Genomic DNA, 27085 nt, shown 5'->3' with positions numbered 1-27085 from the left:
GGAGGCGTATATTGTTGCGTCGTGAGCGCCCTTCTTGGTCATCAAGCTTGTCTATGAGCAGTTTGTTTTCTGTCTCTAAGCGGGAGACGGCAGTCTGTAGCTCGGACGTGTCCGCCACCAGAGACTTGGTGACTATTTCCACCTCTTTGACCCTGTCTGCCATCTTGTGAAAGTCTGCCCGCAGCAGGGAGATGTCAGTGGAGATTGAGCCCACCGTGGTTTGGACACTCGACAGCGCCTTTATAATGTCCTCCAGAGTGACCTTCTTCGTCCCCCCGTCGTCGTCCGCACTCTTGCCTGAGGAGGTACGACCCTCCGGTAGGGGCGGTGAGTGTTTATCATAGGCGAACTTGTCCAGTTTTACCTGCGTTGACAGATGTTTCGGACCACTGCCCGCCATGATGCCAGTCGAGAGGGTATTAGAAATAGGAAGGTTATTATCCCCGAGGTTGAGGCCTCCGAGTCCGTGCACACTGGCCCACGTTTGCGTCGCCGCTGGTCAGGTAAGTGGCTATGGGCGTAGGCCAATCCCTATTACAGGTCGTAGGAAGTGCCAAAGGTCCGATTTCGACTCAGTCCCTCGTCCTCAGGCGCCCTCAAGTGTTCTGGTCAGAGTCGGTATGTGCCAGCGATGTCCACACACCAGGACTGCCGTTGTCACGTTAAAGGAGCCGGGTGTTGTGGGGGTCAAGTGTCCAGCCCTCGACCCCCTCAGCTCTCTGCTTTGTCCCGGGTCGGCGTGGTTCCCAACGTCGCCGCAGTGCTCGACCCCGCCGATGGCGTAAGGTCGCACCCAGCAACCAGAGAGGATGTTGGAGTTTCCCCACTGCGCCTCACCTTGCCGCCCCTTCACAATTGTGGCTTTGTTCCCCAGTCGCAGCTCGGACTTGATACCACCAAGTGCCGGTCACCACCGTACACAACTCGGAAGACGGGGGAATGGGCTTCCTTCAGTATGGAACGTGTGAGGGGCAGCAGTAGGGCGGGGGGGGGGGGGGATCGTGACGGCAAACTACCCTCATTCCACCGACAATGGCCCTTGTCCAGGATTGCAGCCCTGCGATTTGTTCTGGAGACAGGCGGGCTTCGGCCGGGTCAGTGTCTCAAGAGGTCGAGCGCCTTGATCAGCGGTACCGCCACAGACTTTCAGAGGAGGCGTTGATCACACGCCGATGCGGGCACTGCTGGGATCGCACCCGGGGCTGTGGAGGCTTATTACTTGACTAGGTCGCAGTCTCTTGCCCGCTTTCACTTCCGGGCATCGGTCCGTCTCCGCCGTACCTTGACTTCCGGTCCGGGTTGCGACCTAATCGAGTCCCCGGTTTCTGGAGCCGGAGCAGGCCACCCCAGAGCATACGCCGGATCTGTCACTTCCCGGCTGCAGTTTCGGATGAAAGTGCCTGTAATCGTCACCGCTTGTTCCCGGACGTCGGCCCCAGCCCTTGGGGTGTCGTAATGTCGCGGATCTTATGCCGGATAGACGAGAAGGGTTATACTACCCACGGAGCCTCACTTCTAGGCAGCCATTTCGCACGGCCGCTAGCCACGACCCACCGGCTGCATTTTTTTAAACTGCTTGATTGACAAAGCAGTCCCAGACATGGTGGTCTGCTGGCCCCAGCAGGCCACCATCCCTGGGAGTGCCAGCCATTCCCAATGGGGTCCCAAATTGGGACAGACTCATTAATATTCATGAGCCTTGCAATTTGCAACCCCATTGGGAATCGCAAATAGAGTCTGAGACACTGTTGTACATTGGATTTTGCAACTCGCAAATTGCGAGTCGCAATGTGTCTCGATTTGTGAGTTGCAAATTCCAATTTTCATACATTTGGCCCAAGTCTGGTCTGCCATAATGAATCCTTCTTCCATAATCCAGACAACAGTCAGTAAAGGCATAGACAGCAGCAACTAGGCACAGTCTGTCTGCATTTATATCATAGGAAAAGCCAACATAGCGTTTGCATGAGTACATAACTAACTCATTGGGCTATAACATAATTTTGTCACCTAAATCTCGGTTAGATTGAAATTTAAAACATACACCGCAGAAATACTGAGCTTGTGTCAGTTGACGGGTCCTATCTGGACTTTTCTAGACTCAGGATCAGCTGGGTAATATAGCAGTCATAAAATATTTTACACCACAGATAAGAAGAAGTTTGGCTAATGATTTTAAATGAAAGTGAAAGAGGAAGAAGCCTTGCCTGACACCTGAAAGAACACCCAATTTCAGTGTAGAAGATGTACAGAAGTAATAGTGGGAAGTGGTGAATGTATTTTAAAAGATCCTACAAGATCAGGATCACCACATCTATCTCCATCCTAAGATTGTGTACTGCAGATAAGACCACTGATTCCGTGCTGATGGCAGAATGAAATACTACCTGAAATGGATCAAAAACTTTAGGTACCTCAACAAAACATTGGAGTTGTGCTGCAACAGTGCAGTGGCTGCTCTCATCTATGGGAAAAGTAGAAAGAGATTAGATGGATTCACCATGACCAGAAATCCTTCTTCAATCTAAGTTATCTGAGACCACTCTTGACATAGTTAAGAAGCCTAAAGGAGGATCTAAGAACATCATTTTGGGCCCTATTTAGAGTTTGGCAGATGGGATGCTCTGTCACAAAAGTGATTAATATCCAGCCCACCGCATAACATCAACATTATATTCAATGGCATTTATAATACGGCGGATGGGATATCCGTCATGCTTGTGATGGAGTATCCCATCAGCCAAACTCTAAATTCGGCCATTTGTCTTTCAAGGTTTTTTACAGGGCATGGGTCATGAAGCAACACCCCAATAGTTGCTGGAATTTCTGCAAAATTAGCATCTGGAAAAAACCTACATAGGGAAAAAGAGAGCAGGCAAAGATGTGTTTAACCAACAGGGACAGATCTTGATATAAGTTTTAAGGACATTTGGCATGAAGCACCCACATAGAACACCAATGCCTATAAACTGAGTAATTCCACACATCTAAGATTTATGTCTTGATGCGTAATAATCGTGAAACCATCTCCTCCTTTTCATGAACGGGTGTGGCCTCCAATTTATGAAAGACCAGTCCCTTCTAAGGCAGAAAATTTGTAATGCGTGACAGCTCAGTAGTTTAGTTTTAAATCATGTTCTAAATTTTTTCTAAGGTTTTAGATGCTGGCCAAGCAATGAAAAGAACAGTATTCAGGCAGTGTGTTGGTGAATAGCCACTGTTATAAAATAGAATGAATAGTCTTCAGAGAGGGAGGATAATAAAGTTTTTCAGCCATAAGGGCGAAGATCGAAACATTATCTAGTTTATAATCACATAAAGTGAACACAACCAAATATTAAGCCGGGTATGTCTCCAAGCAAGGAGATCAAGGATCAGTGAGCCTGGCATTGTGCGTCATCCTGATTGAGACGAATAGATGAGATTGCTCTTTGAGAAAATCCCCAGTCACGAAGTGGATGTGCGGCATTGGTATTAAAATACTGCTACAGTACTTTACTGTCCACTTAACCATCTAAAAGCCAATAAGTTTGGAATACATTTTGACAAGTGTTGCACAACTCAGGAGTAAACAGAGTCACCTGTCAAATCAAACACCAAGTAAATGCATATTGCCAAAGTAATAAAGGTGAATGCTTAAAGACTCCACCTGTGTCTGGTGAGTAATATTTAACTGGCAAAATAAGAAGCAATTATTTGACATACAGCCAAGGTACTAAAAGAGCATTGGCACAAGATAAACACCTATATGACGAGCAATGGTCAATTTAGCTTGAATTACAATTGTGTCTTCTCCCTAAATGGTGGTGAGAAAAGCAGTACACATGATCACACAGCACAAGCAGGAGATATATAGAGAGAGAGTGAATGCAGAATGGCATTGCAATAATGTGAAAAGTCAAAAATTTACTAATAAATGGTTTCCTAATGCTGAATGGTTATCAAAAGCATCCCACATCATCATTCTCATGAAAGACTATGGGCTTTTGTCCCAAGCTAATAAATGGAGGAAGCTGACAGTTTAGGGAGAAGGCAAAGAGATCCAACTTGCAAGGATCCCAATGCCACATCAATTCCTGAAAGGAACCAATATGTCTGTTAGGATCTGGAACTGGCAGTCCACGATCAAAAATTAAAGCCTTGGGACATACTACAGCTGCAATAGAAAGCATTTCTGAGGCAAAATGGAACCTTTTAGTCTCAACTCCTAAAAAATGGTAGCGCATTGGACAACTTCACAACTCAATTTCCATATTTAAAAGGACACACTATTCAATCGTGTAAATGGCTGACCATTTCTTTGTGAATAATCCTGCTAGCTAACCTGGGTTCTTGATCGACAGAGAGATCCTCTGAGGGTCTTAGTCCTCTGGTGAAATTGTCTCCACTTCTCTCTCTCCACAAAGAGTGAGGGTCGCTCTGGATTCCATGACCCTCATTCATGAACCACTGCAATTCTGTTCTGCAATGTTGGAAAAGCACTTGTGCACATATGGAATGTTTACATTCCCAGGAATATTGTTTGGTAGAACAGAGACAGTTGCTACACTCTTAAGTTTTCAAACGTCCGCAGCTGCCCCAGCTCTTCTTTTAGTTGTAGCCCGCTTCCCAAACCCTTGATCATTCCAGCCCCATCATTATACTGGGAAAAAATGGAAATTAGGAACCAATAAAGAAGAGGATAGGTGGAAAGGCAATAGGGTACAGATGTTTAATGGTACTGCCATTTGAATGCCAGATTGCAACTAGAGGCCTCCAATATGCCCTTTGCTTGGGTAGAAGCAACTGCTAGCCAGTATATTCATTAAGTTGTGATGTAAAGAAAATACTATTTTTGCAAAGCATTCTTGGGCAGAGAGCTAACATAAATACCATGTAGGCATTTAGAAACTAGCTGGAATATAAGATTTGTATAATCTGATTTTGTATCTGAGCATAGACAGTCCAGATACCTTTTTGCTCAGTATTCATTATGTCTGCAAGTAAGGCCTATTTCAGGTATTCTGTAGGACGGCCTGTGCTTTAAAGCAGTGAGATCCAGTGTGACAGGTCAGGGAATCAATTCATCCACACAAAATATTCGATAATAGTACCTGCACTTAATCAATTGGGAAGGAACAGAAAGGCTGTTCGTTTCAAGTTGCGCTGGGCCGGAAAGTGACGATTAACTTTGAGACATACACGAGGAAGCTATATATTAATAGGGGAGACCACGTGAATTATTAGTGTGTGCTTTGTGGAAACTACTGGGAAAAGTGGAGCAACTAGCTGTTTGTTTTTATGACAGATGTGATCAAGTGCGACTGTCCATTAAAGGGAATTGATATCCTTCTAAAGTGCACGATAAAATCTTGCCCTGACAAAGCCTTTTTGAAGGTGAAACACGTTGGCTGCGCTTTTTGTGAAAAAAATAAGTAGAAAGAATTATGAAATGATTAAAGAGAAAAATCAACATTCAGGATTTGCGATTATTCTTTTATTTACCTGTCAATTTTGCAACATCTAACACATCAATATGGTTGCCCCTCATTCTGTTTTCAAGTTATACTTATATTTTGATCAATGAGATGCTGAGCCTTGAGGTGGGCAACGTCTGCTTTCTGTACTTTAACTACTGAGGTGACGATCTCAGGTGGTGCAGTCGTTTCTATCCCTGGCTACTTTCTCTTTCTTGTTCAATTGGGAAAGTGCCTGTGTCCTATGGAAGCAAAATAAAATATACTGGAGGGAAAAGTCTCACCCAAATTATAATGGCATGCTTCTTCATTGACTTGACACCTCCACCCTGGCAGGATAGTATCACCAGGGAGGTCTCAACCTCGAAATGAAGGAGTTCTGAATAACTAATTCTGTATATGTGTGGGATCCAGGTTTCATTGTAAAAATTGTCTCTGCGTAAACCAAAGGAGTTTCCTTTATTTAAAGGGTTCAAAGGGCAGGGAAGAAATACAATATGGATTATGATTGAGAGAATACATCTTAATCATCCTTTCTGGTATCCTTGTGCTAACATTTTTTGGCCCCTTACGTAGACTCAGATGGAGTATTGGCCCTTCATCATGGCTAAAAGGATTCTGACTATTCATACCACGTCTTCATGCAGGCAGAAATAAAAAAATAAGTCTTACTTACTTTTCATGTACTAAAGAGACTTATATCAGCCCCATGTGTACCTACTGTAGATTGTTTTAAATACATCCTTTAAGCAATATGTCCACTACTCTACAATGAGGTCTTCCTTTGGATTTTGTTAATTTTAGTAGTTGGGTGTTTGTGCCTGTTGTCATTTATTATATATTCCGTTAACTTGCAGCAACCTCAGGTTTATTTCCAACTTTTTTAGAGAATGCGGGAAAACGCACAGTATGCCCAGGTCAATGTTCATGAAATGCCACTTCCCATAGTGTCATATGGTTGGTTGGAGGTTTAAAAAGCCTATGTTCTAAATGCCGGTGAAGTCTTCCATTGGCATAGGGTAGGTTCAAAGACTACGGCAGCACTGGAAAAAACACTGAGAAGTTGGTAAAACAGTGCTTCTGGAGACCAGAATTAGTAAGGTCGGTCCACAAGTGTTGTTCCCAAAGATCCAAGCCTTGATACTGCATAATGCCTGTTCCATTTCATGATGATTATAAACAAATGCTCCCGGATTGCGGTTGGGGGTTTTGTATGTAAGCGGCCTTTTCACTTTTTGCGTTTCAAGTTACTGTAGAACATGAAGATGCGATTTTTGAATTTACACCTAACAATGAGTAATGATCAGTTTTCCTCTCTTCTATTTCTTCTTTATAGATCTCATATCACTTTACTGCACCTCTCAATGTACCTTTACATGAATATTCCTCAAACTCCCAACAAGTCATTAAAAATAAAATTAATGGTACCTAAATAAATGCTTGAACAAATGACTCACATCCCTTAACATCATTGAGGTCAACTTTTCAGGAAACCTTCATTAAGTACCACTCATTAGAGAAAGTGGACAAAGAAATCCTGGAGTTCAAGGATTACACAATGAGCCAAAAAGAGGCCAAGTTTGAAAAAGACAGAAATAATTTTTCATTAGACGCGGTTTATCAGTATTTACAAACGGATTTTTACACTAGAGCAGAATCATGCAGATATCTATCTGACTTCCAAGGAAGGTCGAAAAATCCGTTCATCTCATTTTCAGATACTTCATCATGATCCGGAGGGGAAACAGACAGCAATGAAGGACACTCCAACTCTAACTCAAATAGGAGATGGAATGCCAAGCAACAACCTGGGCAGCTGTCTTTTTTAGGGAGAGGCCAGCTAAAACCAAGAGGACGTACCAGATTCAACAACCAGCCGTGGGAGATGACCACCCGCCGGCAGTATTACAAAAATTGAATACTTCACCAATTTTTCAATTTGTCTGGAAGGCTACTCACAGATGCGGAGGAAAGTCTACTCAACAAAGGCCTAACATTTTTCCCTATGAGACGCACAGATTTCATTAAAATGAAAACAGAAGCAATTGAATTCTGTCGTAAGATCCGTTTAAAAGCGTTCTTCGCTGAGAATGAAAGTTCAATAGATTTAGAAGTCAAAAACGATTCTGTCTGCAATTTCAAACATGGAACAAAAATCCAAATACGTGAAACATAACATCACGAAAGCTGAACTTGATGCTATCATCTCTCTTCAAGATGATCCTTCAGTAACTATAAAACAGGCAGACAAAGGGGGCTCAATCGTGGTCTGGGGCACCCCTGAGTAATCAATCGAGGCAATAAAACAACTCAATGACCCTATCTGCTACAAACGCATTTCAAAAGACCCGACGAATGAACTCCAAGGCCTACTTTTCTCCATTTTGAAATCAGGATTTGAAGAGGGCTTCTTGGGTAAAAAGGAATACAGCTTTCTACAAAATAAATTCCCAAGAATCCCTGTCTTTTATGTACTTCCTATAGAGTACGACTAGTCCCCCAGTTAGGCCAATCGTCTCCAGGTGTGACTCATTGATTGAGGCAATATCTAAATATGTAGATTTTTTCTTAAAACCCTTCATGGAGAATGTTCAATCTTACCTCCAAGACACCACTGATTTCATAAACAAGTTGGATAACGTTTCCTTTGAAACCAACAGAGATATAATGGTAACACTAGATGTTACTTCATTATATACCCGGATTCCGCAACATGAAGGCCTAGCTGTCCTGGAACATCATTTGGAAAAAATATCTAAGCCACTAAGGGTACCCACTGAATTCATCATGCAACTGGCAACTTTTGCACTCAAAAGAAACTACTTCATGTTTGGGAAAGAGTTCTTTTATCAGACAAAAGGAGTGGCGATGGGGTGTCCGGTTGCCCCAGAGCTGGCCGTACTATACATGTCAATGTATGAAGAAAAATTTGTTTACATCAATAATCCGTTCAGACAATCCATCAAATCATGGATGCGTTACATTGAAGATATCTTCCTGGTTTGGTCAAGCAACACCGACGAACTTCAACAATTTTATGAGTGGCTCAACCAAAGATCGCCAGATATAAAATTTAGTATGAATCAGTCAACACACAGGATGCCCTTCTTGGAAGTCGAAGTATATCCATCTGACAGAGGCCTTGCGACAACATTGTACAAAAAAACAACAGACAGGAACAAGGCACTCCTTTTCTCGAGCAATCATCCAAGAAGTCTTAAAGAGAATTGACCATACGGCCAATTCTTGAGGATTCGCCGCAATTGTACATTTGAGGATGAATACAGTGTTCATGCCAAAAATTTGAGTGAGAAATTGTCAGAGCAAGGCTATCCGAAAAAAACAAATCCACAATGACGAGAGCACGACGGACCCCAAGGGAAACATTGTTACAAAAAAATGAAAAAAGTCAACAGACCGTCAAGTTTTCGTAACAACCTTTTGTCCTAATTCGAACTTGCTCAAGAAAACTATCACCCAAAATTGGCATCTGGACCAAAATCTCGACCCGGCGTTTTCCAATGTTCCACTTTTTGCATATAAAAAAGAAAAGAGTCTATCTAATCACATTGTGATAGCAGCTCTAAAACTGCGAAAAAACCATCACTGAGACAAATGATTGGCTTACCCACAGTTATAGGCCACCACAAATGTGGGACATGTACCTGCTGTGAACAGACAGTGGAAGGTGCATTATTTAGTCACAACGGAATCCACTGTCAACACGACAGTTTCACAAAGTGTAAAACCAAAAATGTGGTGTATGATGTCCTATGCCCCTGTTCTATGCTGTATATAGGAAAAACAAACCAGGAGGTGAGTCAACGCATCACCCAACACAAGTCACGCATCAAAAAGCAAGTGGCTACGGCTCCACTAGTCAACCACTGGATTAAAAAAGCTCACACTGAACAAGACCTTCGTTGGACAGTGATTTCCAAAATTGAAAGGGATCAAGAGGCGGTAAGCCTGAGCTGAGATTATCTCAACGTGAGGCTATGCTAATCGTTAAGTTTAATACAGCGTGTTCAGGCTTGAATGATCTATCAGAGATTTTCACTCTATAAAGACTACAAAGGATCCCACATTGCTGCGATATTTTTTCATGAATTGTTTTGATACATACACAGATATCACCGCACTACAGTTACCATAATTCTCAGCGGTGCTCGTTCCCACAATCCCTGGAACCGACCGTGACGTATATTAGTCCAGCTTGGATTGTGTCGAGAGGCAAGCCACACCCGGAGGCACTTGGAGCAGACTTCGCTGCTACCCGAAGAGCCACTTTTCCAAGCAAAATACAGGTATGCTGCTGCCATTTAGAAAAATCCATGCAGATGTAAGCGTGCTCAAGTTCGGGGCTTAACTGCATCGTTTCTCGGTTGCACTGTTAAACGCATGAAGGCACACGGCCACGATCAAGATTACGGCAGCCGCGCACCCATTTTGACGTGCCGGAAATTCTAACATTGTGATTTTAATCAACAAGGTACGTCAACTTGACCGCTTGTGGACTAGTTAGCGTCCTTGTGACAGCGCTACAGGCACCATGCTGTGTTATCAAGTTTCTATATGTACTCTTTCGAGCAGGTCACATTATAAAATCATGAGTAGAGCGCTGCCCCCTATGAGACAAGCTCCCAAGTTCGTCCATGCTTAAGGAACTTAATCGGCACAAACGGCTTGTTAATACACTCCTGTTTATTTCAGAATCAATTACGTAACATCATATGGCTCCTCCCACCTGATGTCCGGCCGCATTGGAATCAGATACAACCGGGGACATCAGGTATGTTCATGGACAAAAAATTCTGTGATAACACCAAAACGTGGCTTGGACGAGACCATCAGTTTCAACATGTATCCTTAAAACGTTCTTTTTGAAGAAAGTGCAACCAACTGACAAGTCAGACAATCCGACTCTCACATGACACCATCTCCCTTTTTCTAAAAATCGGTAAGAGCCCACTACCGCTTGCAAAATCAAGACAAAAATTGAATAACTTTCTTTGACAGCGGTTTTTATTTTATTTTATTTCATGCCACCATTTGTCTATGTGTTTTTATGTCTTTAGAATTCATTATGCTTTCCTGGTTGAACAACATCTTTATTGATCACTAGTGGATCTAAGAAATAGGTTAGATGCACTGTGGCATGTCGCAACTAGGTGGCAAACTTTTGAGATTGAAAGTCAGAATCCTTAAACACAAGTTTGTTTTTTCTTCTTTTTCAGTTTTCTGTGGTCCTGAGGAGAACCCCAAGAATGAGGTGGTTGGAAACGCGTCGACCCTTTGGGTTTATGTTGAATATCAAACAAATGCACTATCTAGATAGCTAGGACTGGTTGTGCGTTGTTTAAGCAGTTTTTTTAATGTATTATTGTTACCAATGATTTGTTGCACAGCCAAGTCTTTACACTGAATTTCTGCATTGTTTGGTCTTAGGCCCCCTAGTCCGTTTAAATTTAAAAAGAATCATTCTAGGCTCTATGGGGTCATGAGTATGTATTTGAATGTTGACTAGCATGATTGAGGAAATGTGGTATGAATGATGAAAGCTATGAATGAATGAGTTAGAGTGTGATGTTCTAGTTTTTCTTTTTCTACATAGATCAATTTTGTTCAAACATTAGTTGTGGTGTCTGCATTTTTCAAATTTTTCTTTAACATTTTATGTCAAAACTGGCGTTGTAAATCCTTGAAAAAAAGATAAAAAGATTGATTGCGTTTTATAAAATAAATAATGATTATTCAATAATCTGGGCTCAGACTGACTAGGAGCTTTTGTGCCCGGTAAAGTCATTCGAATAGTGATCAGTATTGGCATCTCTGGTTGTTTTTGTCACTCATTAATTTACCTTCAATTACCTACATTTTCTGCAGTCGTATAACTCTACTTCACCTGACCAAACATTGTTTTGTTATGCAAATTATATTTAATATAATGCACAACTCACCCGGGGGCATCTCAGCGCTGTTGCGGAAACAGGGAGAGCGAAAGAGGAGTTCAGAATAGGTGAGATTTTCGTAGTTTCCTAAATTTACAGTAGTACGGACATGTGCGAACATGGAGTGGAAACTTGTTCCAATAGTAGCGAGCAAGATAGGAAAAACCTTTCCTCTGCTGCGGGTAAGACAAATGCGAGGGACACACAATAAGGCTTTATCACGAGATCTTAGGCAATGGCCCGGTGTGTATGCTTTAATTTTTTGTTGCAGATATAGTGGGCCTTTCCCTTTTAGGGCATTATAGGTAAGGCAGCAGATCTTAAAACAGGATCTTTTCTTCATTGGCCGCCAGTGCAGTTCCCTCAGCAATTGAGAACAAGCCTGGCTGCAGTATTTTGAACTACCTGGACTTTGGCAACTAAGGTCTCGTTAGGATCCCCTAAAAGGTCGTTACCATATTCCAGCCTGCTTATTACTAAGGCTTGGACTAGTCTTTCGGGCAAAAGTTGGAAGGTAGGGAAATATTCTGCGCAGAAGGCGCATGTTATGATAGCATACTCTGGAGGTGGCCAATATGTGCTTTTTCATCGTTAGAGCTAGGTCTATTTTCATGGCAAGATTTTGTAATGTCTGTTTGGGCACAGGATTGGAGCCTAGTTTGTGAGGCCACAAATAGTCTGTCTATATAGAGGAAGCTTTCCCAAACAGCATGATCTCCGTCTCATCTGCATTTAATTGGAGATAGTTCCTATTCATCCAATCAGAGTTGGCTAGCATGCCCAGGGTGAAACGATTTTTTGCCACTGTCAGATCAGGGTCAAATGTAAACATCAGTTGGGTGTCATACACATATGAGATTATTTCAAAGTCAAAGCACTCTGCCACGTAGACGTTAAACAGAGTAGGGCTCAGGCAGGAGCCCTGGGGAACACCCTTGTCAAGGATTGTCTTACAAGAGGAAAAAGGGCCCAAGATGACGGTTTGATGTCCAACGTCCAGAAAATGCTGGAGCCATTTGAGTGCAAGGGCTTGTATGCTGATATCCTGCAGCCTTTCCAGCAGCCTTGTGTGAGAGACTGTATCAAAGGCTGCTGAGAGATTTAACAGCGTAAGCATTACTGGGTTACCTGCATACAGCACCCAGCGCAAGGAATCTGTCATGGCCAGGAGCACTGTTTCCGTGCTATGGCCTGGTCAAAAGCCAGATGGGAAGGACTCTAGAATCTGGTTAGTTTCTAGGTAGGTAACTAGTTGTTTATTGATGAGACTTTCGAGCTGTTTGCCCAGAAGAGGTAGCAAAGATATGGGCCGGTAATTGGCCAGGGAGTTTTGGTCCAAGGTGGGTTTTTTAAGATAGGACGTACACACACCGCATTCCACTCCGGCGGCATGGTGCCTGTTTTCACCGAGCAGTTGAAAATCTCTAGGATCATTGGGGCAAGGTATTTGGCCAGCAGAGACATTATTTTATGGGGGCAAATGTCCAAAAGAAAGCCTGACTTGGCTGTCGCCAGCAAACCACAAATTTCCTCCAAGGTGAAAGGCGCAAAACTGTCTAAGATGTAGGGTAACTCTTTTAACTAGTCCATATCAGATCTAGTGATCCCTACCCCAGGCGAAGGGGGGGGGGGGAGGTAAAATTGTGCATAGATGTGAGAGACTTTCTCCTGGCAGAAGTTGGCCAGTAAGTCACAGAGTTTCCAGGATTCTAAGGGAGGCTGAGTACATGCCAGAGGGGAGGTAAAGTCGTGAACTATATTGAAAAGAACTTTAGAGGAGTTGCCAGCCTGTTCAATTTGACTGATAATTGAATTACGCCTTGCAATTTTGACATTTTGATGGTAACAAGATAAGACTTGTTTATAAAGATCCTTATCATGCGGATTTTTGCTTCTGCGCCAGCGCCTCTCTAAGTTCTTACACCTTGATTTTTCTAGTTTTAGCTCGTAGGAGAACCAGAGGGACGAAAGTTCATGTTTGGTGGTGCAGTTGTTTTTATAGGGACTGTAACGTCCAGGGCTTTGGTTAACCGCATGCGCGCTAGCGGAATTCTGCTCGAGTGCTGAGATTTTTAAAAACGCATGTTTCATGACGAGCTGGGCTCGTCATGAGCGTAGCAGGAGGCTACCTCATGACGAGCCCAGCTCGTCATGAGCGTCGAAGGGGTTAAGGTGGTGTTGAAGGACTCCAGTAGGTCGGTGACCTCAGGATTATTTTTAGGAAGGCTGAGGTGAAAGACCTCCCAAAAAGTCTCGGGAGTAAGACGATGCCATGGTCGGTGGGCATTTAGTGCTAGTCTGCTATTACTGTTTGTGATGAAACAATGAAGAGACGGAATGTGAAAAGTAATTAAGAAATGATCTGTCCATATGAGGGGAGTTGGTACCTTACATTCTAGAAGTTCAGTGTTAGGAAACAGCAGGCCCAATGAGTGCCCGCTATGTGTGTGGGGCCTCTTACTCGTTGGGAGAGTCCTAGTGTTTCCAGGTCTGCTAATAGCTTAGTGACTTTGGAATTAGTGTGGTCTTCCCCATGGTAGTTAAAGTCACCTAGGAAGAGGAACTTATTTGAGAATAAGACATGGGAGGCTATTTCTTCCAGCAGCCGAAATTCAATTTGTTAATGTTAATGTTAATGTTAGTCAGTATTTGTTGAGCGCTCGTACCCCCGGAGGCTTCATGGCGCTATAGAAAGGAGCAATGCGCGACAGTCAATTAGTGGAGATGAAGCAGCTCAGTAATGTGCCTGAGAAAAGAGCAAGGTCTTCAAGGAGTGTCTGAAGCTGAGGATGTTGTCACTCAGTTTTAGAGGGAGGGGAAGAGAATTCCAGTAGGCCGCTGCGAGGTGGTCGAAGCAGCTGCCTCCGAGACGCTTCCTCTTGAACGGAGGCACAATCAGGAGAGATTTGTGGATGGACCGGAGATTGCGGGAAGGACTATATCTTTTAAATAAGTCTCTAATAAACAGGGGGCCAGTGTCATGCAGAGACTTAAATATAATGCACCCAGCTTTGAAGGCCACACGTTGCTCAACCGGCAGCCAGTTTAGCTGTTTGAGGCCAAGCCTGACTGACTGCCTCCTAGGAATGTTCAAAAGGAGTCTGGCCGCCTGGTTCTGAACCAGCTGGAGGCGTTTAAGCTCTCCCATTTGGAGCCCAAGGTAAAGACTGTTGGAAAAGTCCAGCCTGGACAAAACCAGGGAGATGACGATCTGTGTGAGGGCCGCTATGGAGAAGAAACGAGCTATTTTTTTTATTTTCTTCAACTGAAAAAAACTGGAGGACACCACTGCTCCAACCTGTTTTTTTAAAGAGAGGTCCTCGCTGATGAAGATACCTAAGCTCTTAACCGAAGATGATTTGGATGGGGGAGCGCCCATGCTGGAGGGCCAGAAGCTGGGGTTCCAACTGAGTGTACTCTGTCCAGGCAAGACCAGTTCGGTTTGGATCCTGGGGGGCGATAGATCAGGGTTCCATTCCAGGTGTCGGTAGCGGAGAGGTTTATTTAAAAAATACCTAGCTCTAATGAGTCAGAGATAGTGGTCGTAATCCATGTTACATTAATTGTATTTTTGAAGGCTTTGGCAATGCCTCCTCCTAGTTTTGATCCTCTGTCGAGATTAATCAGTTTGCAGTTAGCAGGGATAGCTAGCGAAATGGCTGGAAGGTTGGACGGATTCAGCCACTTTCTGTCAGGAAACAAATATCCGGTGACTGAGAGGTAATTAGATCCCATATCTCATTTGTGTGTTTGGCTAGTGACCTAACATTACAGAGGAGGCTCTTAGGTCATTCCTAATAGGTTTGGGGCTGGAGTCAGGCCCCGTGAGGTTCTCTAGTTCGTTGTTATTCTGAAGATGGCAGTTGAGACAAGCCACTCGTCCCTCTAGGTTAGGCGGAAACTATTAGAGCATAAGAGTTGTTGAGGGGCTCTAACATTATTCGGCACCCTCAATTGATAAAGGGTAGCCGATGAGTAATGGAACTGATTACTCTTACCCTAGGAGAACCAGGAGTCCTGGCGATGTCTAGGCACGGACGGGCGCAGATGGGCTTGCATTTGGCGCGCATCCGCTACGCGCCCGGCATCGGCTATTATGTTAGGTTATGTTATGTTATATTGATATTTATAGCGCGCACAACTACTCATGAGTGGCCGAGTGCACTAGAGTACTAACCACCACCCCCGCTGGAAGTGGGTCCAGAAAGCTTTCTCCGTACAATCAGCTACTGAAGCTGTGTCGGACCAGAAGCAAGGGCACCCTGAGTTCAGCGTGGCGCAGATTAAAACAGGCAATTAAAAAATGGGTCCCTGGTTAGGGGTGATACTCGCGCAGAACTAGCACACATCAGAAACACAAAGGCATTTAATAGATGCTGCTACATGCACCCTGAATAGTGGCAGCAGGTTACACCAAGCAGATCCTGATCGTAGATCCGCTGAGTGCCCTGCCTCAGCTTTTATGGCAGAGTGCACTAGAGCCTAACCGCAGCCTCCACCGGAAGTGGGTCCAGAAAGCTTTCTCAACACAATCAGCTAATGAAGCTGCGGCGGACCAGAAAGCAGTTATTTACTTTATTAACTAAACTAATCACTTTCTCATAAGAGGTTAGCTTGACTTCCAATTAATCACCTTCTTAACAAGTCTATATCTCGCCCCTATTAATGGTGCACCGCAAATAACCATGAAGAGGTATCATCTTAATTAACAAGCATCATAGCCCCAAAAAAAATCATTTATCAACTTCAATGGGATTGTTCTCTCAATAAAGGTATGTCAATCTATCAAAAAGGGTTCACCTCCAAAGACTTCAGTGGGACCAGCTGGGTAGTAAACATTCATTCATTCCAATTCATTCAGATTCAAATGGTTAGAATGAATTGACTTTAATGGCACAATCTTCCTAGAAAACATGCAACACACGCAAGTGTACCAGGTCTATGGACAAGTAGCTCATCCACACTAAAGGTGTCCAACTATCCCATTTTCTGAAAGTTAGTCCCCCATTTGGGTAACCTGTTTTTTTGCTTGCACTCAGCTGGTGCAGGCCCGAATTGTCTCACCATTCACTGCTCACAGCTAGCTGCCTGAAGGGTCACTTCGAGCGGTCTGGCAGGGTGTCCATGATGCACTATTTCAGCAATTTATGAGCTGTTAAAGAAGTGCCTGAATGTATCTAGAAGAGAGGTGCTGCAGCACAGGCAGGATGCTGCACAATGCTGCTTAAGAGACATGTTCACTTTCAGAGATGTTAATAGGGAATTTGGACTCTTTCAGTTACACAGCCCCGAGTTTGTGAACGAAAACCATGACCTGTACTGTGAAAATGTCCTTGGTGTTTCCTTCTTACATTAAACTGGCTTCTAAGTGCACACATAATTTCCAACTCAGGGAACAGAGACAAGGTAGAATATACTCAAGTAATGAAAAGTAGCATACAGTAAAGCATTATTCATTTATCAATTATAAACAGTCTCTCCAAATCAAACAAACATGGACTTCCTCAGGGCTGTGAAAACAATGAAATGAACACCATTTAATTATCACATATACACAAAAAGGTTTAAAAGAAACCTAAGTTGAAAAGTCCAGATAGACACGAACAAGAAAAAAACAATTAGCTCTGAAGCAATCGCAGAACAAATGAATACTGTTGCGCTCCATAGCGGTCCTTCAGGATCACTCTATATGTCCATCCCGACCCTATTACTTGTGTCCACAAGGGGGTGATATTGAAGCAATGAAATTGCACCTTTTTAGACAAATATGAATCAAATGCATAATATTGCATTATTCAGTCCTGATGCTAGGAGAGAAACTATAGCAACCTATTAGTTTGCTTTGATGCGCACAAATTGCGAGCCATTCACTATGTTTCCTGGTTTAAAAATTAAAGAATATTGAGACTGTCAATCAAAGCCTAATCCAAAAAAGTAATGAGATGGTTAGTTATGTCATTTAAACCCACATATCTTCTGACCTTAGCCAATTGAGAAAAGAACTGTATAGTGTGTGGATGATGTTTTGGACAATAATATCCCAGATATCACATATACGGACTATTACAAATTGAGATAAGAATAACAGTACATTAATAAGTATTAAATGGGCAAGATGGTACATATATGTCATATATATTCTCATTGTACATTTCTCTGCAAATCCCCATAGGAGGGATACTTGAGAAAAGCCAATAATATACAATCCATTAAAGTTATAGAAATTATTATATACCAATAATCAAAAGTCACAATGTAACTTAGACTGCATGCGAATTGAGAGTCTTAAGAATAACATAAGATGTCACTATGTAACAAAGCTATACTATTTTTGTTTTACTCTTATTGATTGGAGTCATTGATTGATTCATTGGTGGCATAAGAACTACTGCGCAAATATTAAAGGAGAATATAAACAACAACTAAAAACGTACTACGCTCCGATAAAGAAAACTCGTTGTGAGTTCTACACTGGGAAAATTGAAATGGCCAAAAACTCTTCAAAAGAGATGTTTGCCATATTAAAATCCCTACATTAAGCAGATAGACTAACAGAGCCCCCCCCCCTCCACATCGGAGGAATTCTGCAATAGAATTGCTGACTTCTTTGCAGAAAAAGTGACAAAGATCTATGATACTTTCTCTAGAGAAGCACGCCAGGCCACTAGCTCCAAAGACACTACATAAACAGTAGTCAAAGTTGCAACCTTAGAGGAATTTATAATGCCAGAGCCAGATGTAATAAGGAAACTAGCAAACAGAATCAAATCAGGTTCACCTAGGGACGCAGCCCGTCCCAAAATCTTATTACAAGGAGGAAATTGTATTGTACCTTTCATAACTTATCTCCCGCTCCTTCTAATCGGGAGAAGTTCCCTATGAATGGAAGCGAGCTATGCTCCGCCCATTAAGGAAAAAAACACAAATAGACTATGAGGTACAAGATAATCTACGTCCCATCTCGCTCCTACCTTTCTTTGCTAAAATCGCAGAAAAAAATAGTTAACACTCAGCTCACAAACACAGCAATAATAATGACCTACTACACTGCTCACAATCAGGTTTTCGTGCCTCACATTCCACTGAAACCACCTTGCTCCTGGCCACAGAAACTCTAAGACAGCGGGCGAAGGGCACACAGCTGCACTGATCCTGTTGGACCTCAGTGCAGCATTTGATAAAGTCTTCCATGGCCCCCTCCTACAGAGATTAGAATCTTGTGGAATCAGGGGTATGGCTCTGGGCTGGATGAAATCCTTCCTGGCGGAAAGGGGGTTCCACAAGACACATTCACTTCCAAGAGATCTCCCCTATAACAAGGAGCTCCCATGGGGTCCATACTGAGCCCCACCTTGCTCAACCTATGTATGGGACCCCTTGCTAATATAGTGGAAGGCCACAAAGTGTCCATTGTATCTTACCCTGACAGTACTCAGTTTATCTTCACTCTATCTCAAAACCTAGAACATAATGTACATCAATGTTCCCAATGTATGGAGGAAGTAACAGCAAGGATGGCAGACCACTGCTTAAAACATAATGGCAGTAAGACAGAAGTGATGGTAATGGGAAGAGCGCCTTCTGTCTGGACATCAGCTTGGTGACCGGAAGCACCTGGACAGCTCCCAACCCCTAAAACCGAAGTCATCCTTGGAGTATGGCTTGACCCCAACCTGACATATGAAAATCAAATCCGAAAAATAACAGGCAAATGTTTTTGAACGCTGAAAACCCTATGGAAAGTCATTGACCTACTACTGGTCAAGTCAGAAAAGCTATAATACATGCAGTGGTCACCTCTCAGATTGACCACGGCAATGTTCTATATCTAGGTGTAGCACAAAAAAAAGGCTGATGAAGCTGCAATCAGTCCAAAACGCCACTGCGCGGCTAGTGCTGAATTTACCTAGAAGATCGTCCAACACAAAGGCCCTGGCCAAATTGCATTGGTTCCCTGTGGGCAAGAGGATCCTGTTCAAGGCAATGTGCTTCTGCCATTGTATCCTAGCAAATAAAGTCCCAAGTTATCTACAAGACATAATTACACCCTACACCCCCAATGCAAGCCTAAGATCTGAAAGAAAGGCATTGGTAATAGTACCCAGATTTAGGAAGGCCAGGCTAGGAAGCTGCTCTTTCAAATACGTGGCAGCAAAACATTGGAATTCATAACCAATGGATTTGAGGAAAAAGCCATGTGAAGCTGCCTTTAGGAAAAGGTTGAAAACTAGTTTTTTTCCCACCTATAAACCAGAATAGATCTTGAAACATGACCGCTAGGGCTCTCCTACCTATCGAGTGTCATTTCTGAGTTTCTGCTCAGCGCGGGGACACACCGTTGGTGTAACCAGGCGCTCTACAAATGCTGATGATGATTAAGGTTGCTGTTTTTCATCAACTACTTGATATTGGAATATCGGGTTAAGAATGGATATAGGCAGGGAGTTGCACATGAGAAGAAATTAAATGTATTCTATTAGGAATATTTATCATGAGAGGTCTAATTGTTTTTTCTTGTTCATGTCTAGCTGGTCTCTTAAACCTCTTTGTGTTTATTTGATAATTAAACTGTGTTCATTTAATTGATTGTACAGCCCTGAGAAAGTCCAAGTTTGTTTGAAATGCGTTGGCTGGGCTGATGCATTTGACTGAACATGAAAATAAAGAATAATTGATGAAAAAAGAGATTCCAAGACTCCTTGCGTAATATGTTTGTGCGAATTTCGTGGATCTGGAGAGACTGTTTATAATTGATAAATGAATTATGCTTTACTGTATGCTCCTTTTCATTACTTGATTATCTGAAGAGAAGTTCTTTCTGGTATATTTGTGATTTCTAAGCGGTGGGGTCACGGAAAGTTGAGCATTCTAAATTCTCTATACATATTATATATATATATATATATATATATATATATATATATATATATATATATATATATATATATATATATATATATATACATATACTACTATACTGTTAAGCCTTCATTGCCTACACTGCTGTCCTCATAACTCTAAAGTAGAATATATTATTTTGCAAAGGCCAAAGAGTTTATTTTGAGAACCAGACTGTAACGCAGTATTTCATGTTACAAATGCTATTAGTTTACCAACATATTACATTTTAGGGAGTAGTAGTAAGTGTAATTTCTAAAGCGTATCAGTCACTCTGCAGGAGTATCTTGGCGCTAAGCAGAAATAGGCGGGAGGCACAGGAGGGTGCTGCTGTCTCAGATTGCTGGAAGGTTTAATGAGAGAGCAGAGAGAGTCTGAAGCTCCAAGAATCCAGGTTTTCAAAGATTTCCTGAAGCAGGATTCAGATTGGATGAAACTAGGGAGTATATTCCATGATTTTACTCAAAGAATGGTCACTGATTTCCCCCCTTCATTTTATATCTGAAAGGTGTGGGTTTTAAAAGGTTAGCTGAGGAAGACCTAAGAGAACGTGTGGTGACATAAGGTGAAAATCTAGATGTTAAATATTTAGGTCCTAAGGCCGTGAAATCTCTAAAAGTGACGACGAGTATCTTAAATACCACTCTTTTATGGAGGGGTAGCCAATGCAGAGATTTTAGAATTGAGGAAGCTGAGGAGCGACGTGGCAATTTAAGCACTAGACGGGCTGCTGCATGTTGAACAGACTGGAGCTTTTTGAAGATTGCCTCGTTGGCACCAGCATAAAGGCTGTTGCAATAGTCTAATCTGGAGGTGATAAGGGCTGCTGTGACGGTTTTCCGTGCTGTAGCTGGAAGAAGGTCCAAAAACTTTTTCAGGGATTTAATCAGCTGAAACTACTTCCCAGCCAATGATAGCGCTTGTGAACGGAAAGATAGAGTTGAGTCAACTTTTACCCCAAGATTGTTGGCTACCTCCACCGTATTAAAAGGAGGGGGGAGTATTGGGCGGCCACTAGCGACTGAGGGTAAAAGAGTGAGCTTTACCTAGGAGCATGATTTCTGTCTTTTGTGTATTAAACTTCAAGAAGTTCTGCTTCATCCAGTGTGAAACCTCCATGAGGCAATGTTGGAAGTTCTCTTCGGCAATAACAGAGTGTTTGTCAAATGCTAAAATCAGTTGAGTATCGTCAGCATATGAGGTGGTTTTGATATTGAATGATGATATTAGTACTATGAGGGGGCCATGTAGATGTTAAACAGCACTGAGGTTAATATAGAGCCCTGCGGGAATTCTGTGCGCAGGGATTTTACAGTTGACTGATAGTGACCAAGTGTGGTTACTTGATGACGGCCTGTCAAGAATGACTTGAGCTAGTCCAGAGCCAAATGTGAAATGCGGCACGCTTTGAGGCAATGTAGCAGAATCTCATGAAAGATGGTGTCAAAAGCAGCTAACAAGTTAAACAGAATCGGTACTGCATTTGGTCATTCATCCAGGGCAAATTTGAGGGTCTCCGAAGTATGTAGAAGTGCCGATTCTGTAGAGTGTAATGGCCTTAAACCCCATTGAGTCGGAAATAGCATGTTAGTGGTTTCCAAGAAAGTCATTAGTTGACTGTTGACTATTGTTTCAGTAATTTTACTGAAACAGGGTAATAAGGAGATGGGCCGGAGGTTAGAAAGAGTGGTGGAGTCCAATAGTTGCAATTTCTGAAGGGGCCTGAATGCCGCAATTTTCCAGTCAGGGGGTACTTCTGCTAGAGATAGTGATGAAATAATTATACTGTTAATGAGTGGGTTAAAAGTGTCAATGATGGCGTGGAGCATCTAAAACTCAACCCCAGCAAAACAGTACTAATCTTGACAGGCGGAGGTCGTAATCAGTGGGGCCTACAATATTGGAAAAGCAACTTGGGACCCCTCCCCCCCCCACCCCCCTGCACCCTCTATCTCAGTTAAAAGCCTAGGGATTACCATAGGTAATGACTTGTTCCCAAAAACACACATAGGCACAGTGGTATCCGCCTGCTTTCTCCAGCAAAGTAAAATCAGGAAAATCAGAAGGCTACTGTCCCAAGTTGCGCTGGTCCAGGTGGTGATAGCACTGGTCCTGTCTCGGCTGGACTACACTAATGCTACTTACCTGGGACTCCCACTCGGCCTCACCAAGCGACTTCAGCTGGTACAGAACCAAGCGGGGTGACTAATACACAAACAGCCCAGATGGCAACACACCTCCCCCCTCCTCAAAAAACTGCATTGGCTTCCTGTCCTCCAACCCTGCACCTTTAAAGTCGGCTGCCTAGTGTTCAAGTCCCTAAATATTCATCAACAATCTTATCTCACGTTATACCCCCACCCGGAACCTTCACTCAGTCCAACTCTACCTTTTGACGGTACCCACCTACAAACTGAAATGCCAAGGGGGTTGCAGGTACGCGACTCTAGTTCCACGACTGTGGAACTCCATCCCGCTGGCAATTAGACTCAGCACCAACCTACTCAAATTCAGAAAATCCCTCTAAACCTGGTTATTCACACAGGCCTATGAGCGCCATGAAACCAACCGGTGTACGAGCGCTCTACAAAACACTGATAAGATAAGATATCTTCGGGAGGCAGGGATCAAAAGGAGATCCTAATTTGCAAGAAAGTGTAGTTTTGCGAGATTGCTCCATGTCAATCATTTAAAACAAGTGTAAATAGTGTGCCTTGTTCTGGGGTTCAGGTGCTAGTTCTGTGTTAGGGGAGGGTATCCTCTGAAAATCAATGTGAATATTTTGAATATTCTGTTTGAAAAAATCAGCTATTTGGTTACAGAGAGTCTGAGAGGGTGGAATATCACGTTTGAGTGATTTAGGATGCGTGAAAGATTTCACGATCTTAAAAATAGTTTTTGGGTCAGAATCAACTGACGCAAATAATTTGGACCAGTATACTTTCTTTTCTAATCTAATCAGGAGATTATAGGCTTTTAGGGCTTGTTTGAACTGGGAGAGTTCTTCTGATTGATAGTTTCTGTGCCATCGGCGTTCAAGCTGTCTAAGTTGAAGATGAAGGTCTATAAATGTTTTGAGTGAACCATGGAGATGAGATTTTAGTGCTGCGGTTTTTCCTTTTTAAATTGACTGGGGGGGCTAGAGCATTACAGAGTAGGGTTATCCAGGAGGTGAAGTGTTCTGATTCCCTTGTAGGATCTCCTGTTAAATTGGGTCTCAGATCCAGTGCTTTATTATTGAGGTCAGGATTAGCTAGCATTTTGCTCCATTTCCGGACCGTTTTGGGAGTAGACCATAAGAGTAGGCACTGTCTTACCACTATACTTTTTTCATACTAAAAATGCTCCAATTAGAACAGTCCAGCCCCAACAGCCATGCCAGGTCCTCCCTGGGTCCCGTGCTCACTGTGCCACCAGAACCAAGCTGGCTGATGAGCCCTAGCTAGGGTGACAATGGTCCTGGGTTACTCGTGTTCCGGGTCAGGAGCACCTTGCCTGGCAGTTCAGGATGGACTATTCCCATTAGAGCAGGGTTCAAGACTGATTTGCATATGGCTGGGTCCAAACTGAAGTGGCATGGTGGGCGAAAAACGATGAGTTGGGATGTGGCTCTGAGAGATCGCCAGAGGCTGAGATTAATTCAATCCATCACTTTGTTTTTTGATGGCCTAAGAGAGATGGGTATATCCAAACATGAGTCCCATGCTCACAGTGCCATTGGAACCAGGCTCTTCTTTGGCACCCGCCAATGACCTTCCTCTCAAAAGATTTCCTCACTACCACTCTCTTGACCCTAATCTGTGCATTGCCCCCCTCTCAAATGCATTTCATTAGTTTTATAGCGCTACAAATTCCTGTGTAGGTTGTCAGAGCACTTGAAATCACACACACATTATACAAAGACAACTAATCATACATGTGTTAGTCAGCCTATGAGAAATGTTTCATAAGACAATAAGGATTTCGAGGTGTAGGAATCACGTTATCCATACTAGTAAGCAGTTTATTTTAAAAGTGTTTGGTCTGGAGAAGCACTAACTCTGGATTTAAAACATTCCACGGTGGTTGGGCTTGGCTTTACTAATAGAAATGTATTTCTACCTAAACTAACTCTTTTTAGCAACATTAAGAAAACGAAAGACTGGGGAAAACATAAGGTTCCAAGCCAATGCCTTGCATATGGCATGCAGCTTTTTGATTACAGTTCACTGTGCTATATCAGGATTTTAACTTATGAACTGCAAAAAAACAATAGGATCTCTGTGACAAAAGCAGTAAACCACTCAGCTATCCTTATAAAATACAGTTCTGTGATAAGCATGGTACGCATACGTTGTAGCAGTCATATAACCCTCTGCCCTACTTTATTATGACTCAGTACTTCCATTAGATAAAACTGGATCTTTCTTCAGCATGAAAATGAACCACCAGAGTTATCTTGACATTTGTATTGTTGCCTGAAACCTGGCCCACACACAAGGAACTCTGCAGCGGGTGCTTTTAAACCCATAAGTTATTTCAATATGCCACCTCCCCCTCCAGAGATCAGAGCCAGCTGAGTCTCCACCGGTCGCACCACCCTAAAGCCAGCCATGGCTGAGATTAATTCAAGCATTCCATCCATCACTTTGTTTTTTGATGCATCACATTACTATAAAACTGTCCTTTAAAACCAGAGCTATTGGCATGACAGCGTTTTTTTTAATTCAACGATCCAAATTGATAAATACAATTTTGTAGGCTTTCACATGAGTGGTACGTGCACCTACAATATATAACCACTGTGTCATAGCGCCTCATTTTTATTTTTTTTACTTTTTGCTTTTTAGTCATGTTGCACAGCTTTGGGGTTGGTGCACAGCAAGGATAAAAAGCATGGGCAAAGCCAATACGTCCCTAAGGCGAAACCTATTGGCTTTTCCAATACTTGGTTTTATAGGACTTGTTAACTGTATTGTGCCTAATCCAAAGCCCCCCAATATTTTCATATAATGGGGAACAAGCAGCAGTAGATTGTGAGACCTTTTCTTTACATTAGGTGGTCACTGGGCAGTATCCCTGGTGGATACTATGGTTAACCACTGGTGTGTTAGCTTTTAAGACTAGTTCATTCCATCTTTATGACAGAGTTACTCATTTCAATACCTCGTTTGTCCAAACATGCCAACAGCAAGCAGTCAAGGCTGGTAAATGGGTTGGAACTCAGAAGAACTATGACTCAATAATCAGATCAATAACTGTAGGAGTTATATCTTTTAAAAGGGTCTCATGTAGAAAATGGGAATATGGAATCTAACCTCACAAATGTACTCTATGACTCATTGCTCCCTCCCCTCCGCACATACAGTGTGTGGGAAGTGTCCTGCACAGTGATAATGGGAAGTTGAGCACCAATGCCGGTTTTTGCTTTGCATCCGGATCTGCAGGGTTGATTTTTGAAAGCGTTAAACTGGACTACAACAAGTCCCAGACTGCACAATGAAAACATCATCTAGGTAAACTACCCTCGCATGGACATTGGAAACCTGAGAAAGCTGTAAATAAGAGGAGTCCATATATTTAACATGTTGTCATAAACAAGTTTAATTTGAAAGTTAGACCCACTGACCTATTTTACAGCTAAAGCTAGAATTACCGCTTTTGGTGGGTGGAAACGTTGGGCGGTGTAGTCAAGGTAGGGCTGGGCTATAGGGCATCAGGCAGTGCGCAGTGGGCTCCTCTGACAGTGTGTGAGCCGCTTTTAAAAAAAACATTTTGGGGACCGGTTTTATGGCGGGGGGGGGGGGGGAGTTTTTTCCTGTTGATTTCCCCAATATTGCCACAAACGTTGCCTGCAGCAAACACAAATGGATGCAGCCTCCAATATATCGCAGGGGGGGTTTTAAAAGTTCAAAACTGGCCTGGTTTCAAAATGTGGCAATTTTTTTTAGCTATCTTGTTTGGTAACGGGCCGGGAAGGACGCATTTATTTTGGTGCCCGGGTCTAATTTTTATCCCGGTCCTACCCTGTGTGTTGCGCGAGTTTTAAAGCCTAGTTGGGCACCTCCCCTTCGCCCTTCCCAGAACCCCTCCCCCTCTCCACAGTTTACCTTATCGAAGGACGTTGGTAGGTTACGAAAATCCACCTGTAGCATGTTCCCGACGAAGGGCCAGGACGGAGGGCCGGGTGGGTAGGAACTCCCGCCTTTCCTGCGCTTCATGAAGTCTACTAAAAGGATGAAGGTGACGAAGAAGAGGAACAGAGAGGGGGCGTGAAAGCAGGAGGCCAGCAGGCTCTTGAGGGCAGCCAGCAGCTCCATTATTTCCGGACTCCTCTGCGCCTCTCTTCCGGCTCCGCGGCGCTTTCAGCTTCTCTGTTTCACAACAGGTCCCGGCCGTGCCCTGTATGGACTCGTAGCTCCGCCCTTCACTTTTGCTCCATCCTTCACCTTTGCCCCATGCTCTGCTGCTTTCCGCATTGCTCTTGTTATCTCTACAATTCTCACCTTTGAGTTCCTTATTTTGTCTTCTCTTCTCTCTGATAGGGGTTTGCTTAGTGGGACCTTTTCTTATTCTTACAGTCTTTCTGTTGTGCATAGGGTGACCAACTGGCATGGGTGCAAATTCAGGGCGGTGAGTGTAACAATTCAGGACAAAGGGTCAAAATGCTGGACAAAAGGTATGTTTTACAGACACATTAGAGGAGGTCCCACAATAGTATATAAGTAAGTAAATAAACAACCACTTAAGTACAAGCCACAATCGTGCACGTCACGGTTTTTCAGTATGAACGCAGCTTTG

At 43.1% G+C, this 27085-nt stretch overlaps 1 protein-coding gene across 2 annotated transcripts in view; it reads right to left on the bottom strand.

Moving 5' to 3' along the window:
* Positions 1-26752, bottom strand: part of LOC144753465 (cytochrome P450 2D17-like) — a 296252-nt gene extending 269500 nt beyond the window's left edge. The window contains exon 1 of one of the 2 annotated variants that reach the window (XM_078641151.1): positions 26395-26752. In XM_078641151.1, coding sequence (XP_078497277.1) covers positions 26395-26604 — 210 coding nt within the window. In that variant the 5' untranslated portion in view covers positions 26605-26752. The remainder of the gene's footprint in view (positions 1-26394) is intronic. The other variant, XM_078641147.1, reaches the window with a different exon arrangement.
* Between the last annotated feature and the right edge of the window lie 333 nt (positions 26753-27085).

Source organism: Lissotriton helveticus, chromosome 1_1 (genome assembly GCF_964261635.1).
Source record: "Lissotriton helveticus chromosome 1_1, aLisHel1.1, whole genome shotgun sequence".
Classification (NCBI taxonomy): domain Eukaryota; kingdom Metazoa; phylum Chordata; class Amphibia; order Caudata; family Salamandridae; genus Lissotriton; species Lissotriton helveticus.
This window is presented reverse-complemented; position numbering and strand designations above follow the sequence as displayed.